The 16,771-nt window shown below is 49.6% G+C and overlaps 3 protein-coding genes and 1 non-coding gene across 5 annotated transcripts; 2 read left to right on the top strand and 2 right to left on the bottom strand.

The window, feature by feature from the left end:
• Positions 1 to 27: 27 nt before the first annotated feature.
• On the top strand, positions 28 to 109 carry TRNAS-GCU (transfer RNA serine (anticodon GCU)). The gene has a single exon. It is a non-coding gene; the product is annotated as a tRNA-Ser (tRNA).
• Positions 110 to 3,133: 3,024 nt separating this feature from the next.
• RPUSD2 (RNA pseudouridine synthase domain containing 2) lies at positions 3,134 to 6,259 on the bottom strand. Its single transcript, XM_030273741.4, has 3 exons — positions 5,759 to 6,259; positions 4,997 to 5,293; positions 3,134 to 4,062 (listed from the first exon to the last, which is right to left on the bottom strand). Exons 1-3 carry the CDS (start codon positions 6,239 to 6,241, stop codon positions 3,271 to 3,273), a joined length of 1,572 nt encoding a protein of 523 aa, XP_030129601.4. The 5' UTR covers positions 6,242 to 6,259; the 3' UTR covers positions 3,134 to 3,270.
• Positions 6,260 to 6,961: 702 nt separating this feature from the next.
• On the bottom strand, positions 6,962 to 10,433 carry LOC100221958 (protein-L-isoaspartate(D-aspartate) O-methyltransferase). The gene is made up of 9 exons (XM_012574045.5): positions 10,316 to 10,433; positions 10,061 to 10,195; positions 9,178 to 9,282; positions 8,822 to 8,853; positions 8,270 to 8,374; positions 7,923 to 8,043; positions 7,725 to 7,810; positions 7,410 to 7,579; positions 6,962 to 7,136 (listed from the first exon to the last, which is right to left on the bottom strand). The coding sequence occupies exons 2-9, from the start codon at positions 10,173 to 10,175 to the stop codon at positions 7,124 to 7,126; spliced, it is 747 nt and encodes a 248-aa protein (XP_012429499.3). The 5' UTR covers positions 10,176 to 10,195; positions 10,316 to 10,433; the 3' UTR covers positions 6,962 to 7,123.
• On the top strand, positions 10,401 to 15,167 carry CCDC32 (coiled-coil domain containing 32). 2 transcript variants are annotated; one of them, XM_004174422.6, is made up of 4 exons: positions 10,401 to 10,522; positions 10,722 to 10,959; positions 11,675 to 11,831; positions 13,447 to 15,167. In XM_004174422.6, exons 2-4 carry the CDS (start codon positions 10,731 to 10,733, stop codon positions 13,574 to 13,576), a joined length of 516 nt encoding a protein of 171 aa, XP_004174470.4. In that variant the 5' UTR covers positions 10,401 to 10,522; positions 10,722 to 10,730; the 3' UTR covers positions 13,577 to 15,167. The 2 variants fall into 2 exon arrangements, with proteins under 2 accessions (XP_004174470.4, XP_002195909.4); XM_002195873.6 differs by having other exon boundaries at positions 10,493 to 10,604.
• The last annotated feature ends 1,604 nt before the right edge of the window (positions 15,168 to 16,771 follow it).

The raw sequence follows: 16,771 nt of genomic DNA, 5'->3' as shown, positions 1-16,771 counted from the left end.
TAGGTCCGGTGAAAGAGGAGCTGCTGTGACGAGGTGGCCGAGTGGTTAAGGCGATGGACTGCTAATCCATTGTGCTCTGCACGCGTGGGTTCGAATCCCATCCTCGTCGGGAGCGAAAACTTTTCCCTCACACCAAATTGGTTTTTTTTTTCCCTCCCCAACACTTCCAAGGGGACCTCTTCCTCCCGCCTTTCCCTTTGGCCCTTACGGGGAGAAGGAAAAGCGGAGGCAGTGCCTCGGATAGACAGGACACGGCATCCTGAGGGATTTAGAGTCACAAGACAGGATAAAGTGTCCCAGAGATTTTAGGGGTCACAGCCAGGACGGAGTGTCCCGAGGGATTGAAGGGTCTCACCCAGTATCCACCTTCCTTTGGTGCCTCTCCATGGGGTAGCCTGACTTACCTCCTTTCCCCAGAACCTCTGCTGCAGAGCTTCCAGCTGTGACACTGGAACAAATCCCTTTTAATCTCAACCTCCTCTGGGATCCCAACAAAATGCCCTGTTAGGGCTGGCTGCATCCCTGAAAGCTTTGAGTTAGAATTAGAGGGATGGAAGATCTCTCCTATGAGGAAAGGCTGAGAGAGATGGGATTCCTCAGCTCCAGGGAACCCTTAGAGCCCCTTCCAGGGCACAGAGGGGCTCCAAGAGATGGACTTTGGACAAGGGGGAATGGCTCCGAACTGGAAAAGAGGAGATTTAGATGGGACATTGGGAAGAAATCCTTCCCTGGGAGGGTGAGGAGGTCCTGGCACAGGTTGCCAAGAGAAGCTGAGGCTGCCCCTGGATCCCTGGAAGTGGCCAAGGCCAGCTTGGACAGCGCTTGGAGCAAGCTGGGATAGTGGAAGGTGTCACTGCCCATGGCAGGGGAGTGGGAGTGGATGGGCTTTAAGGTCCCAGCCCCTCACTGAAAATTACATCAAGTTCGCTTCAGATAAGCAATTACTGCATTTGGCTTTGTCTTCCATCAAGTTATGGCAATTTAAAAAGCATAAATGAGTGTATTGACAAGATACAGGAAAACTTTTCCTCTCTGCCTAAGCCATCTATGGTTCACTTAAAAAAGGAAAAAAAGAAAGTCTGGAATTAGAGGCCTGTAGAAGTTAGTGAAACTCAGAGTTTCCAGGAGAAGGGACATCTCCTATCTGTGTAACAGCTCTGAGCCCTCCCTGCACACACTGCCAAAGTTTTAACTACACTTAAATACTTCTTGAAATTAGATCATACCCAATCCTGGGCAGAGAGTGAGCCAGATCACAACGGTCCAGACTCACAAAAGGTTCCCAAACACAATGTATGGGTTAGAACACATCTGGACAAGAATTACTGTGTGAAAGGTGAGTGTTCAGGGGCTAATTCCAGTCAGTCCTGCATAGGGAGAGACCAAGGCACAGGGAAGTTTGCCAGGAGGGTTTATTTGTATGGAAAAGTACTTTAGCACAGTGAGATAGACATTCTCCTGAATAAAGACAGAATTATAGGATTGTCCAGGATCAAGTCCAAACCTAACCCAGCACTATCAAGGCATGTCCAAGTAAAGGTATACTGAAGAAAGGAATTCTTCCAGGACCTACACTTTGTATGGAAAACAAAGTATATGAATTTATGCTGACAACCAGGACCCAGTATTTACCTCAGACCCAATCTCAGATGGGAATTCATCCCAGGGCACCTCCAAGAGCAACATCTTCCCAGCTAACAAAACATCAAACATGATTTTGACAAACTAAACTAAACTAAAATAATAGGTACAATCCTTGTGAACTAAATCCTAAATCTTCATTGTTCAAAGAATCTTGGAAACGGAAGCCCAGGGGTTTCTTGACCAGGAAATTAAAAGTTGCCAACTGAAGCCATTATTCCAGGAAAAGAAGAAAAAGCTGTGTTGAGCTCTAGTTCCTCATCAGGCCCATTGGCCCCAATGTTAGTCAGGAAAAGCCCTGACAGAGCCTTTTTTTGTAACAGAAATTTCTTACCAAAAACCTCCCACCGTAACCTGGGACACATCAAAGTCTAATTTAACTGTCATCCCTAAATCTATGCCCATTCCCCTGCATCCAAATCCAGTAAGAGCTCCAGCCACCCTTTTTTATACATTGAAGGTGCCCAAGTTCCATTTATTTCCATGAAAGGTGCATTCCAATGCATCAAAAAATTGGACAACACTGATTTTTAGCATCACCTCTAAATATCTGGAATTAAATTAGAATCACAAAACCATTGGCAGGATGTGGAAGAGCAAAGCTCAAACCTGAGTGAATTTTTATGGAAATATTTAATATCTAGCAGATAAAGACACCACTTGGCTCCTTTGGGCTACTGGAAGTACGCAATGGTTTATTGTGATTTGGTAGATACATCCTGACTCTGGTGACATCACCAAGTGATTTTAGGAGGAAGGTACTAATTCCTGTGGGCTGGCCAACCTCTCCCTTGGAGATCTCAAAAATTTATATAAAAACCCTCCCAAAAGCCAAGAATCAACTGTGTAAACATTAATGAAAATAAGAACTACGGTGATATTAATAATTAATATAAAATTATTTTAAAAGAAGTCTTCTGCTTCATAAAACTGCTTTTGTTTTTCTTGAAAACTGATTGTCACACTGAAGTGATAATAAAAAATCTCTTCAAGACAAAATCTGGGAAACAGTACCTCCAAAACCAGGTCCAATACCTGCACCCAGAACTACTAACTTAAGTAATTATTTGAATGAATGTTGGTAATTTCAAAGGCAAGTGGGTTTTGCTGACAAACAGCAGGCACAAAAGAGATCACAGTGTTCTGGTTTTACCTCACAGTGTTCTCAGAGGTAATCTTGTAGTTTTGAAATCAATCTGACAACAAAATGCAATAAAAACAGTTTTTTTTATGACATGGCATCCAGCAGCTCTTATTGTAAGACATAGGAACACAGCAGGCTGGAAGAAAAATCAGTTTTTGACTTTTAGTGCACACTATCCATGCGGATAATTGATCCAGAATCCATTGAGGTGAAGGCAAAGCTGCCTGTGCCAAGCAGAGTTCAGTCCTTGTTGCCCTCAAGTGCCAGTTCACTGAAGGGCAACATAAAACTCCTGTTTTAGCCTCGTTTCCCTGCTCATTTTTCACAGCACCTGTGGGAAGCGGGACAGTTCTCCAGCCCCACTGATCCCTCCCACCCCAGCTCAAGGCACACTTTGTTCACCTCAACCACAATGAAAAGTCAATCTTTGGTCTCTGCACGCCACTGTCCTGGCCAGCAGTGTCCGCAGGTGCCAGGTATCCTGGTCATTCCTCCCAGTCCTCCATGGCCCACTCGGGCATGCTGGAGCAGTACTCAAAGTCCGCGCCCTTGTAGCGCAGGGCGTGCAGGAACATCACCAGCTCCTTGGGAGACGGGTCCCGCCTGCTCGTCCTGCACTCCACACACAAAGGGTCCTTCTCTTCCCAACCCTTCTCCCCCATTTGCCCTTCCCGATTCCCACACAAACTAAGCTCTTTGTCTTTATCAAGTGTTTCCAGGTTGATATCAGAGTTCAGTGGACAAGCTGCTACGTCATTCCTCACGGGATCCTTCTCATCCTCAGCAGGGCAGGAACTCCCATTTATAGGATCAGCCTCCGCAGACTTTGTGCAGTCACCTGAACTCCCACAGTCTTTACTTTCACCACTGGAGTTCAAGTCCTCCTCCCCGATACCCAAGACCTCCAGGCTCTGTTTGGAACGATGCTCCTCTACCAACGCCTTCAGCAGTTCCTCATCCGTCTTCCCGATCTTCCCGCCCTTGCCCCTGTCCGGGCCCCAGGCCTCCATGTTGTAGATGGGATCGTTGACAATGGGGTGCCCCAGGAACTGCAGGTGCACGCGGATCTGGTGCGTGCGGCCCGTGCGCGGCAGGCACCTCACCACGCTGCTGCTGCCGTTGTAGCTGAGCCTCTGGAAGAGGGTTTGGCACGGCTTCCCCTTGGGATCCACGCGGCACACGCCCACCTTGTAGGAAACCACCAGGATGGGCTCTTCACAGACCACCTCGTGCTCTGGGAACTCCCCCACTACCCTGCAGACGTACTCCTTCTCCAGCTGCCAGGAGACACAAGAGGAAGGCTCAGGAAACACAGGGGAAAACACATTCAAGCTCAGCCTTGTTCCTCCTCCCTCTCCCCTCAATAAAATACATCCCAAAGTGGCATTTTATTACAACAGGAAAGGGAAAATAATGCAATAAGCTACTTAAAGCTGAATTTCCCCATACATTTTCCCCAGCTAGTAGGGAAATCAAGAACAGAAAGGCCTGGCCTATTTGCCTCATTTTAAATTCAGGAGCCATCTCTCCACAGCCTCTGGCTTACAGTCCTGAAGCCAATCCTGGAAAAAGTTCTGTTTGGATCAAGAGACTCTGGAAAAATGGGAAACTTAAAATTATGAAAGTGATGGAAAGTTGACGTATGTCCACTCACAAATAAATCTCAACTCTAACTGGTTTGCATGATCCCCGTAAGTTTGCACAGTCCGTGGGACAATTCCTTAAGGAAGAAGATCCCCTTCAACTCAATATTACTACAATAATTTAAATTTTAGGAGATCACTTTAAACCTAAAATTACCAAAATAAATTAAAATTTTAGGAGACTCTTTACAATTAAATATTACCAAATCAAAATAAATTTGTAGGAGATCCCTTTTAGTCCAATATTACTAAGTTAAATTAAATTATCACGTTGAATTAAATTTTTAGAAGATCCCTTTCAATCCAATATAAAAAGCAGTTAAATTTTTAGGGTTTTCAATCTCATATTATCATGCTAGGATTACCAAATCCAATTACATTTTTTTAGGAGCTCACTTCCAATCTAGTATTACCGAACTCAATTTTTACTCTGTCTTTAGCGTTTTAGCAACGAGAAGCACCAACAGATAAGAACAGCAACACAACCATGAGTTCTCTGGGGGACTTGAGCTCATCTAGAGACCAAACCTGGCTGATTTGGAGCACAGCAGCAGCTTCAAGCCCTCACCTGCCTCTGCCGGACCTGCTCGTCGATGCGCTTGGACACGGCCGCGGTCTTGGCGAACATGAGCACGCCCGAGGTCATGCGGTCCAGGCGGTGCAGGGTGTGCAGCTCCCGCAGGCCGTGCTCCTTGCCCAGGATGAAGATGACCGTGTTGTGCCGGAACCTGCCGCAGGGGTGGACGGGCAGGGACGAGGGCTTGTCCACCACCACCACCTCCTCATCCTCCGCCAGGATGCGGATGGGCTGGGCAGTGACCGGCGGCTCGTGCCGATGCACCGTGTTCCTGAGGAAGTCGTTGTTCTGGAACGGGTATGGACAATTAGCCTGACTCCAGCTTGTGCAACCACCCACCCGGCCACAAACAACAGGGATTTGACACTGTGGGAGAAGAATTAAAGCCCCTTTTTCCTGGGATACCGGATTTAGGATAACAAATGTGCGTGCCAACATGCAAACCCGATCACCTGCCCGTAGGGTATTCCCATTCCTAAGGGCCGAGGAAGCCGTGGGGCACGTGTGGGGCTGTAGGATCCACACATTCCCGAATCCAGTGAGGCAGGGATTCCCCGGGAGCCCCGATTTCCCCTTCAGCCTCTCCAAAGGGCTCACAGAATCGCTGAATACGTCGAATTGAAAGGAACTCATCAGGATTATGGAATCCAACTGGCCCTGTGTTATCTGACCGCACCGCTCATGGGGCGATGCTCACGGCTTGGGGCAGGCCGGGCTCTGCCACCAGCCCGGGATCCCCTCGGGAATGCCCACCTTGAGCACGATGTCCAGGTCGCGCACGGGCTCCTCGTTGAGGCGCAGGCGGCCGGCGCGGGCGGCGGCGCGGTAATAGGCGAGGGGCTGCGCTCGGAACTCGGTGCCGAAGACGTGCAGGAGGCTGCGGCCCACCCAGCGCCCCTTGCAGTACGTGCGGAAGTCGAAGTAGTAGGGGCGCACCTTGCGCAGGCCGCCCTCGAAGTAGTACGAGGTCTCGGCGAAGTGCTCGGCGCCGAAGCTCACGCCGGCGTTCAGCTTCCGCGGCGGCGGCACGTACCGCTCGCCGCCCGCCAGCCGCCGCTTCTTGGGGGCCGGCGCCGCCTCCTCCTTGCCCGCAGGGCTCGGCTCGTCCTCCCGGGCTCGGCTGGAGCCGGGTCCCGGCTCGGCCATGTCCCCGCGGAGCGCCGGCGGCGGCCGGACCCCGTTCCCCGCCGCGCGCACCCACAGCGGCCACACCGCGCGCCGCACGCCGTGACGCATCCCGTGACGCAGCCAATCACCGCGGGCCGGCACCGCCAGGCCACGCCCCGTTCCCGCCCGCCCCTCCCACACCGCGTCGTGAGGCGGAGGCGAGGGAGGAGCGAGAGCGCCTTTGTTTTATTTATTTATTTATTTACCTCCCAGCAGTTCCCCCCTTCAGAACTGCTCCACAAATGACCCTCAAGTCTCACCGCAGCCCGCTTGCCCCTTGTGAGCCTCCTCAAGTCACCGCCTGCGGGAGGGACACCTCAGGGAAAAGCCGAAACATCAGCATTTTTTTATAACCTCAGTCAGAAAAGCCAAGAAATGCGCGTTTTTCGTAACCCCAAAGAAGGTCAAGTCCAGAAATGAATATTTTTCAAAACTCCAAACAGAAAAAAAAAAAAACCCGAGCATTTTTCATACTCTTAAAATCCAGTGTTGCTGCCCATCATTAAATTAGTTGGTGCAGGCAGGAAGAGAACACGCTCCCATATTTTAAAAACTGACAAATCAGGGTACATCGCTGCTCCAAGACACTAATTGCGACTTATTTTCGCCAAGCGTTAGGCAGAGTAGTCGACATTAAAGTGGTTTTTAGTGAAGCTTTAGGTATTCCTGTCTGCTGTCAGAATTCTCTGTGATCTGATGTTATCTAGAGTTTATCAGAGAGGAAAGCTGGAGTTGTCTGGATCTGCTCCCTGGAAGCTGCCACAGCTTCCAAGAGCCTCCCCTGGTCCTGTCCCTGTTCTCCATCTCTCCAGAACGAGCTCCTCTGAAGCAGAACTTCCCTTTATCCATTGATGAAATTTCCATTAAAAAGCAAAACCATACTGACCATCTACAGGCCTAAGTCCCTCTCATGAGCTTTCTGAGGTGCCTTTAGAGATATCCATCCACGTGTCAGAGGTCATCCCTGAGGCAAAGGAAAACCAACAGTTACTACTCCCTCAGTTCTGTGCCAGCATCACACGGAATTTAAAAACACAAACAGGCTCCAGAAAAAGAGGAAATAAAACTCTGCAAGCTCTATCAAATGGAATACAACCCCTGCTTTGCCAAGCTGTTCTCTCCTTTTTTTTTTCCACAAACAGCATCTGCCAGGGATCCAGGACTCGGTCAGCAAAGCCAAGGAGTGCAAGCTCAGAGGGAGAGGAAGGAGTGTTCCTCAGGGAAGAGCAGATTTTACCGAGGCCACTGCTTTTCCTTGTCTGTGAGAGGGACGTAGATGACGCCCATGAGCTGGGTCTCGATGATGTTCCCATCGCTGGTCTTGTCGTACTGCATCAGCACCTGGTTCGCTCCCTCGGGCCCCACGGGCACGATCAGCCGCCCGCCCGGCTTCAGCTCCTTCAGCAGCTGCAGCACGGAGAAATCACAGTCAGCAGAGGCAAAAAAACCCACAGACAATGGGAATAAGCAGTGTTGTGGAGGTTGTGACAGAAGATAAGCTGGCAGTGGTTCCCTCATTTTCTCTAGGGACACCCAGCATGGCCTCTCTTACCTCCTTGGGGACGGTGGCTGCAGCTGCTCCCACATGGATGGCATCGTAAGGAGCCTCCTCGGGGTATCCCTGCCTGCCGTCTCCAACTACAGAGAGAAAACACGCAGGGAAGACTTTGGTTGTCAGAACAACTCAAACTGGAAGGACTTTGAGGAGCAGAGCCAAGGGAAAAATAGCCCAGGATTGCAGGGAGCTCACCCACAAGCTTCACACGGCCGGAGCTGAGCAGCGTCGGATCATCTTCTTGGACGTTGCGGATGGATTCGTGCACCAGCTCCTTGATGTGCTCCACACCCACAGCTTTTCCCGTCGGGCCAATCTGGAAAGAACATAAGTCAAACATCTGATGCCTCCCGTATGGAAGAGACAGGGCAGGTTTCAGTGAGAACTAAGGAATCTCCAGAAAGAAACTCCAGAGCAGAGGTTCTGAAGAGGACGTGCAAGCCCTGTGCCCCTGCCTTGGTTTTAAGGCTGAGTAGTCCCAGTTATATCAGCAAATCAGGGGATGTGCTTTCCAGGCTAGGAATAGAGTGCCATGAGCTCACCATCCTGGCGAAGCACGCGGTGAGGTATCCGCTCCCAGATCCCACATCCAGCGCCTTGGCACCTTCCACCAGCTGATCCTTGAGCAGCTCCAGTGCGTGGGCGTGCTGCAGGGACACCCAGGACAAGGAAGTGGGAAACATCCCGGGATTAGTATCCTCTTACAACACTTTTTCTTGTTTTCTGATTTAATCACAGCACACCTGGCCTTGTGCCTGACACTTCCAGAGCAAAACTCAAGTGTCAGACCTGGAAGATCTTTTGCAGGACATAATTTAGGCAGAGGCTCAGGAATTAGATGTGAAACAGCAGGAAAAAAGGTCTCATGCAAAAAAAAAAATTAACAACATTGGAATTCTCATCTAAGCACACTTTCAAAGCAACTGAAAAAGCATAGGGGAAACTCCTCTAAAGAAGAAAAATCCCTAAAGAAACAAGAAGCAATCCCATGTCCATGGGATGTTTCGGTTTTCTACTTGAAGAAAAATTAAATATAAAAAGAGAAATAAACAATTCCCTCCATTGCTGCTGACAGTGAGGAGTTTTCACCTTACCATGTGCGGGGCGCTGATTGTAGCCTTGTAGCCTAAAAGGAAATGGGTGACACAAGTTATTTGACAAGGAATAAAATTCCCAGTGGGAATAGTTTCTAATTCTCCCCCATCTTCCCCCAAAAATAGGATAACACAGAATCACAGGATAATTTGGGCTGGAAGGGACATTAAAGCTCATCCAGTCCCAGTCCCTGCCATGGGTGGGGACACCTTCCCTTAGACCAGGTTACTCCAAGGCCCATCCAACCTGGCCTTGGACACTTCCAGGGATAGGGATTCCACAACACGACCATGGAACATCTGCCAAAGCACCTTGTGCCCTGCTGACAGCAGATGTTTTGCCAGAAGCGACTCACCAATGGATTGAGGAGAATCCATGTATGGGAAATACTTGATGTAGTGACCTCTGTCCGTAGCCAACAGCACATCGAAGACTCGCTGAGACTTAATGATCCCTTTTTCTGGGAAAGAATGAAGAGAGAGACAGGCAGGACTGAAATCCTGGGCATTCCAGCAAGAAGAGATTTGAAAGGGGAAGCACACGTCAGGGAGTTCGTGGATCTGGGAGAATTAATGAGGGATCTGAGAGGGACAGCAAACCAAACACGACGGAAGGACATCCTTTCCCATTCCCGCTGGGGGCCCAGCCACCAGCCCATCTCCAAAGGGCGGCCACCTGTATCCACAGCGCCTCTGACACTGCCAAGCCTAACCGGAGTCACGTTTCACGGCGGGAAACGGAGACTCCGGTTCAGGTTTCAGCAGTGAACTCAAGGGCCATGACTGCAGAGACAGCCAACATCCCTTCACGCCTTTCTGCGGGAATTCTGGGGAAGTTTACGGCTATTTTTATGTGTGTTCCAGCCCGCTGTCCTGAGCGGAGCGGGAGCACCGGGCACTATTCCAGCCGCCGGGCAGAGCTGGAGGCACAGCATGGATGTGCGGGACACTCGGCTGCACCCCCGGGCTCGGAACACCGCGCTGCAACACTTTAAAGGGCACCACACGCTTCCAGAGGCAGGGAAGGAAGGTGTGGAGAGGCTTTCCTCCCCTCCTGGCATAACACTTTGTTTCCAGCTATAAATAGAACGAGTTCAGGCTGGGGCAAATGCCGAAATTCAGGAACATTAACCCCAACCCTTCCGAGTGAGCAGTGTCAGACGGCGTGACACTAAATATCCATACACAGAGATTAAATATCCACACACTGACATTCCAAGGGATGCTGCAGGGACTCACTGTAGAGGTTGTTGACCAGCTCCGCGTGCGTTTTCCCGCTGGATGTCCAGGCCATGGTCCTGGCGAAGAGCAGCCCCATGAGTGCCAGCACGGCGCTGGACGGCAGCTGGCTCATCCCACGGACACGGCAGCGGCCTGCGGAGAGAGGGGGTTCAGAGCCACGCCGGAGCTCCCCGTGTCCCGCTGGAACACATCCCGCCCTCACTAAAGCAGGGCAGGTGTGGCAGAGGCTCAAGGATGTCACACCGCACTCGCCTGCGCCGCCCAGGACAACTTCCGCCCTCTGCCAACATGGCGGCGCGGCGGCGTCAGCGTCCCCCACTCTCCGGACCAATGGTCGCTCCCGCTCCGCCGGTGGCGGGCGGTGATTGGTTGGACCTGGGGACAGTGGCGCCGGTGATTGGCCAGACCCGGGGCCGGAGAGGCGCAGACGGAGCTGCCGTGGTGCCCGGAGCGCGGGCGGTGGGTGCGGGAGCGGAGCGGCCCCTCCGCCTCACCGGCAGCCGTGGGGACATCGCTCCCGGGAGGGCGACCGGGCGTCCTGGTGGGATGAGAATTCCCTGGAATGTCCGCTGGCGTGGCATGGGCAGAGGAAGGCGGGTGGCGGAGGCCTGGGCGGGCGGGTCGGCTCGGTGTTCACGGTTTGTTCCCCCCGTCCCAGGATCCCACGATGAGGATGATCGAGAGCGTGGACTCGGTGGTGACCAGGTCCAGCGAGGACCTCTGGGCTGAGATCTGCTCCTGTCTGCCACATCCCGAGCACAAGGACGCCGGCGATGCTTTCACAGACTCCTTCGTGGATTGCTACGCCGAGGGCAGCGGTCCGGGTGGCTCTTCCCAACCTAGCCTGAAGCCCTGGGCACCCCTGAACGACTCAGAGGTGTATTTAGCGTCCCTGGGTGAGTGTCTCCCGCTGCTGAGGTGCCTGGTGATAGCTCTGCTTTTGTGCCAATGCCGTGATCAAAAAGTCTCCCAGCTATTTCACACACAATCTGAGTCATTTTCTTCAAGTGCAGCAGTGGAAAGGTGAAGCTCAGTCAGAGCTTCTTTATCTCTGCCACAGAAAGGAACTTTTTATAAAGCAAAAGCTGAAAAAACTGGTTTTTACCCTCCACAATAAGTAGGAGGCTGCACGCAGCAACAGAACAGGTGGTGGAAATGGCTTTTTAAGCTTTTATTTCTGCCAGAACTTTCATCGTGACTTTGTTGCTGTTTCACAGCGCACCAAGTAATGCAATGAGACTGATTTATTTTCCAATTTGCATAGAAATTGTGGGAACTCGGTGCCTGTGAGATCTGTGCCATGCTGTGTGATTTCATGGAAGCTGAGCAGTAAGTGTGAAAGTTATTAAAACCCCAAATGGGCAGAGCTGGCTGATTGCACAAACCTTATTTCCTTCAGAAGTGTCACCTGGAAAACACCATCTTGTGTATATATAGGAAAGAAAGCCATGGAGGCTGGAAACACAGGGGGGAAATGACTTTTAAGATAGAAATTAGTTTTGAAAAGTTAACTTAACTTACTTTTTGATATAGAAGTCCAAATCCTTCTCTTCTCTCCTTCCATAAAGAACCCCATAACCAAGATAACAAAATCCGCTGTTTTCCTCACAGAGAGAAGACTGATGAGGATCAAAGGCCTGTCCCAGGAGGTGACCTCCAAGGACATGCTGCGCACGCTGTCCCAGGCCAAGAAGGAATGCTGGGACAGGTTCCTGCAGGAGAAGTTTGAGGCAGAATGTTACATTGAGGGCCACGATGCTGACGAGAGGTAACGAGCAAGTCAGTGGGAAGGGGTCACCACTTACCCCTCAAAAACTAGAAGGAGGTTTTGTCAGGACCTTACACAGAAATAACATCTCCCTGCAGCTCGGAGAGGCTGCCACAGGATTCCTGCAGCATTTGGGGAATGCCCATTGGGGTTGTGCTAGAGGGAACACAGAGCCCACACACGTAGTGTTGGAGCTTCCAGTGCTCCTTTCTGATCTTTGCACCCCTGAGACTGCATGGAAGCAGCTGGGACCTACTCAGTGATTTCCCTCCTCACATGTTGTGTAGGGAAGGAATGGAGCAGAGGAGGGAATGTCCAGTGTATCTCAGATGGGCATCTGGGGTTGGTGCCAGTCCTGGGATGAGATTTCCCCTCCCTGCTTCTCTTACAGTGCTTCTATTCTTTCCCACACTGCCCTCTCACAGATGATGTCAGAAGTAAGATGGGCCCTTTTCCTAAACAATCTGCCATTCCCAATCACATGGAATACTCTCCAAATTCCACATTTCTCAGCTGACATTTTCCATGATTGGTTCTGGGTGACAAAAAGATTTTTCTCCCTTGAAGTAAATCTAAGCCAGAACTATGAAAAGTAATCCCTGTTTATAAGGAGGTTTCAGATGGTTTCTTTGGTCCCCAGTTAACTTTAATGGGATATATATTTAAAACCAAGCTTTTTTGTGCTCTTTCTACTGTTTTTAAAGGGGGTGGATGTTATCCATGAAAGAATTTCAGTCCCTAGAACTTAACTATGAAGTTAGAGGTCACTCCTGAATGGTGCTGAAGTTTTAAGTCTCACCCACTGATGTAATTAAACAAGCCTTCACTTTTAAGTGCACTGAATTATGATGTTAGACTGTTAGGATTATATCGCTTTTTAACCCTCCAGTGCTATTAGTGCTCACATGTTTTGAGATATTCTTCCAGCTTTGTCTTTTTTCCCTTCCCTTTCTCCCAATATTTCCTAAACTTCATCACAAAGAGGCAGTGGGGGGTTCGGTTTGTTTGGATAAGACGTTTTTACTTCCAGACCAGAAAGCTGGGAACTCCTGGAATCATAGATTGGTTTGGGCTGGAAGGTTAAGGCCCATCCAGTTCCACCCACCTGCCCTGGGCAGGGATACCTTCCACTGTCCGAGGTTGCTCCAAACCCCATCCAGCCTGGCTTTGAACATTTCCAGGGATGGGGCAGCCACAGCTTCTCTGGGCACCTTGTGCCAGGGCCTCAGCACCCTCAGAGGGAAGAAATTCTTCCCAATATCCCATCCAACCCTGCCCTCTGTCTGAATCAGTTGGAGTCTTTGGCTACAGAGGTAGAGGAGAATTTCAGGTGTGTAAAGGCTGAAAGGGATCCTGTGCAGGTCCTTTACACTGAGAGAAATCAGAGCATAAAACATGTTCTAACCACAAAGGCCCACCTGCAGGGAATGGCTTTGGAGAATGACAGATTCTGCTTCTCCCTCTGGCACCAGGATCCATCCCACACCACACCTCACCTGTGGGAACAGGAATACCTGCAGAGGGGCAGGGAACGCCTGTGGAGGCTTCTCCTGCCGCTTCTCTTGTTGCAGCTCTGTCACTCCCTGGTCTCACGGTGTCGCTTTGCTGTCCCCAGCACGCTGGAGCACCTGAAGCGCTGGCTGCAGCCTGACAAAGTGGCCATCAGCTCCGAGGAGGGGCAGTACCTCATCCCGCCGGAATCGCAGCCAGAGGCAGAGGAGGACCCTCCGGCTTCGGAGCAGTGAGAGCCCCCGGCCGTGCCCAGGGCTGCCTCCTGTCCCAGCCCCCAGGAAGATGTACCCAGCCATAGGAATAGCAGGAAGAGGGGCACAGAGCAAATTGTCAGTGATTGAAAAAGTAATTTTTAAACGAAAGAACCCCCAACACACCAAATTCCAGCTCTGGAGCTCTGCAGGCAGCGACTGGCACTGGTAGGGACAAGAGGGAACACCTGTGACACGGCTGAACCAAAACCTCATGTGGATCTTCTCCAGCCTGCAGCCACCTCATCATTCCAGCCTGGATGTGGATTGTTTAGAATCCGTCAGGAGACACATTAAACGACAACAAAAGCAGTTGTGGAGAAGCACCAGAAGACATCACGGTCTAGAATAGAGCAGAGAAACCACTGAATCACTTTTGTTCTGTCTTTTACCTTTTCATTACTCAGCTGGGCATTGTTTTCCTCTCCTGCCAAATCCACTTGTGTGTTTTCTCCAATTCTTCACTGTTTCAATCTGACTTGGCCCCAAGCTGTGCCAGGAAGATGATGGATATTTCCCACCTCTGTGAATTTGGGACTCTGAGGGAAGCTCTCACTGCCGTCAATGAATTGATGGTGTCATTGATGTTGTAGCTATTTCACAGTCCTCTCTCTAATGTACCCCCCTAATATCCCACTTTATTGGCCAAAATCTCTATTACAGACTGTAGGGGGAGTATTTTTCCTCTTGTTGGTCATTTTGTAGCTGTTCAGCCTCTCCAGAAAAAGATTACATGAGATTCTGTATGGAGAAACCAAGAGGGGTAGCCAGGAAAGCTACAAACAACTTGTTTTCATCACAAAATTGCATAGAATTCTCTGACTTGAAATATATTTAGTATTTAATTGGTTTTTTCACCCTGTTTAACTCTTCAAAGGGTTATTCCCTTTTACTAATCCAAGAATCTGTGATTTTGTGCTGATTTTTCACTGATCTATGTGTTCTGCCTCGGCACCAACACTGGAGGTCGGTAGAGGGAAGCAGCATGGTCTGTCAGAGCTTCTTAGGGGAAATATGGTTCTAAGAGTTAATCCTCACTGTATTCATGTATGTTCATTTATGTATCTATTTGAAAATACTTTTTTAGGAGTAAATTTTTGCTGGAGCCTCCCAGTTTCCTGTCTCTGTACTCAAATAGAGGCGCTGCTCTCTCAGTCACCAGGTCACAACTCCGAGATTGTTCCCACCATCAGCTTTCCTGGTGTAACTCCCACCCCAGACTCACCTCCCAAAAGAGTTCTCCTCCCACACTCAGAATTCTCCATTTAAACAATCCCTTATTTTTTAAACCTTGAGGAATGGGGTGAATCATCTGAGTGCCAGTGATGCACAACTTGCAAGCCTCATGTCTTGCTGGTTTGGTCATTAAATGTCCCTTTTAATTTATCCTTTAACTAACCTTTATTAAGCCTGTGTCCTTGTGCCGATCTCTCTCACCTTATGTTACAAAGCTGTGACAAAGATGCAGAATTCTGAGCTGTTCCCAGAAATGGTTTGTGCAGAGACAGAAAGCGGCAATTTCTCTGTCCCCAGCCTATTTCCCAGTCAATAAAATTCTTCTTATGGGTAGTAAGCACTGTGGGGATGCTTTATATTATCTTATCTGTTCTTAAACATATTTGAGGAAGAAATATACCCAAAAGAACTGAGCTGAAATTATTCCACATCCACATCACCAAGCATTTCCTTTGGAGAAGGGACCTGAGGGAACAGCTCTTAGCATTTCACTTGTAAAAATAACAACCATTTCAAGATTCTGTGACCTGAAACATGTGGGGCAAAATAAAATCCAACTGATAACTGCAAAGGTTGAGCAATAATTTCCTTAAATTAATCCTTTATGTGGAGTTAACCTTTTTCTCCCTCCCTTATATAATAAATATAGCTACGTAAATATAATTACATATAATAAAATTATAACCAAGAGTACAAACTTGGGGTGGGTCTATACTTAAATCACCATAAAAAAAAAAAAAAACAAAACCAAAAAACCTTTAAAACTTCCTTACAAAATCACTGAAACTGTGAATAGGAGTGCAATGTGTCCAAGCAGTGTCACTGCACTTGGTGATGGCACACGATTTGAGTAGCAAGGGTTTTACCTCCCAATATTGGGGTTTATTTTGGGAAAAAACAGGTTGAGCTCCTCTCCACCAAACCAACTCTTGCTGGTAAAAGCAGCAGCCTCACTAGGGGTGGGTTTTGCTCCTACAGCAGCACCAGTCTTGCTGTGTGTGGAAATAACTCCCACAGAGGGAGACTTGCTGAGGCTGGAAAAACCCTCTGGGATCATTGAATCCAAGCCCAGCACAGCTGAGCCCACCCGTGTCCCCAAGTGCCGCACAGCTTTTAAATCCCTCCAGGGCTGGGGACTCTACTCTTGCCCTGGGCAGCCTGTTTGTAACATTTTACCCAGAGGAGACATCAGTGACATCTCAGGGACTGAAAAAGGGTCCATCCTCTGAGGCACAGGCAGATCTGCAGCTGCAGTGCCTGGCAGCATCAGGCCCAGACTGTGAGGTACAGGCAGATACAGGGAGTGACTTTCAGGCAGGATAAATGAGTAAATCACAAAGGAAACAGCAACCCCCCTCCCCTTTGTACCTTTTAAAGATAATATTTTACCTTTTTCTCTGTGTGAAACAGCCTTTCTGGTACTCCTGGAGAGGTACAGAGTGGAGAGCCCATGTGCTAATGCAGCCCCAGCCTGGCAGGGGTTTGGCTTTCATAATGGGCCAGAATAAAGTGTCTAACACAATCCACCTGCTGCCTTGTCAGAGCAGGAGAGGGCAGGGCTGACAGAGCACTTTGGGCAGCAAGGAAAGGCTCCCACCCACCAAACAGGAAAAAATGTGCTTCTCCACAAGCTTGGACTAAAGGAATTGATCCCACAGAAGCATGAGCTGGCAGCACTGTGTGGTGCTGCTGAGAATCACAGAATTCCAGGATAGTTTGGGTTGGAAGAGAGCTCAAAGCTCATCCAGTTCCAGCCTGTACTGTGGGCAGGGACAACTTCCACTATGCCAGGTTGCTCCAAGCCCTATCCAACCTGACCTTGGACACTGCCAAAGATGAGGCAGCCACAGCTTCTCTGGGTACCCTGTGCCAGGCCCTCAGCACCCTCACAGGAAAGGATTTTTTCCCAATATCCACTCCAAACCTTCCCTCCTTCAGCTT

Source organism: Taeniopygia guttata, chromosome 5, assembly GCF_048771995.1.
Source record: "Taeniopygia guttata chromosome 5, bTaeGut7.mat, whole genome shotgun sequence".
NCBI classification, from domain to species: Eukaryota; Metazoa; Chordata; class Aves; order Passeriformes; family Estrildidae; genus Taeniopygia; species Taeniopygia guttata.
Note: the sequence above shows the minus strand (reverse complement) of the source record. Positions and strands in the feature narration are given on the sequence as shown.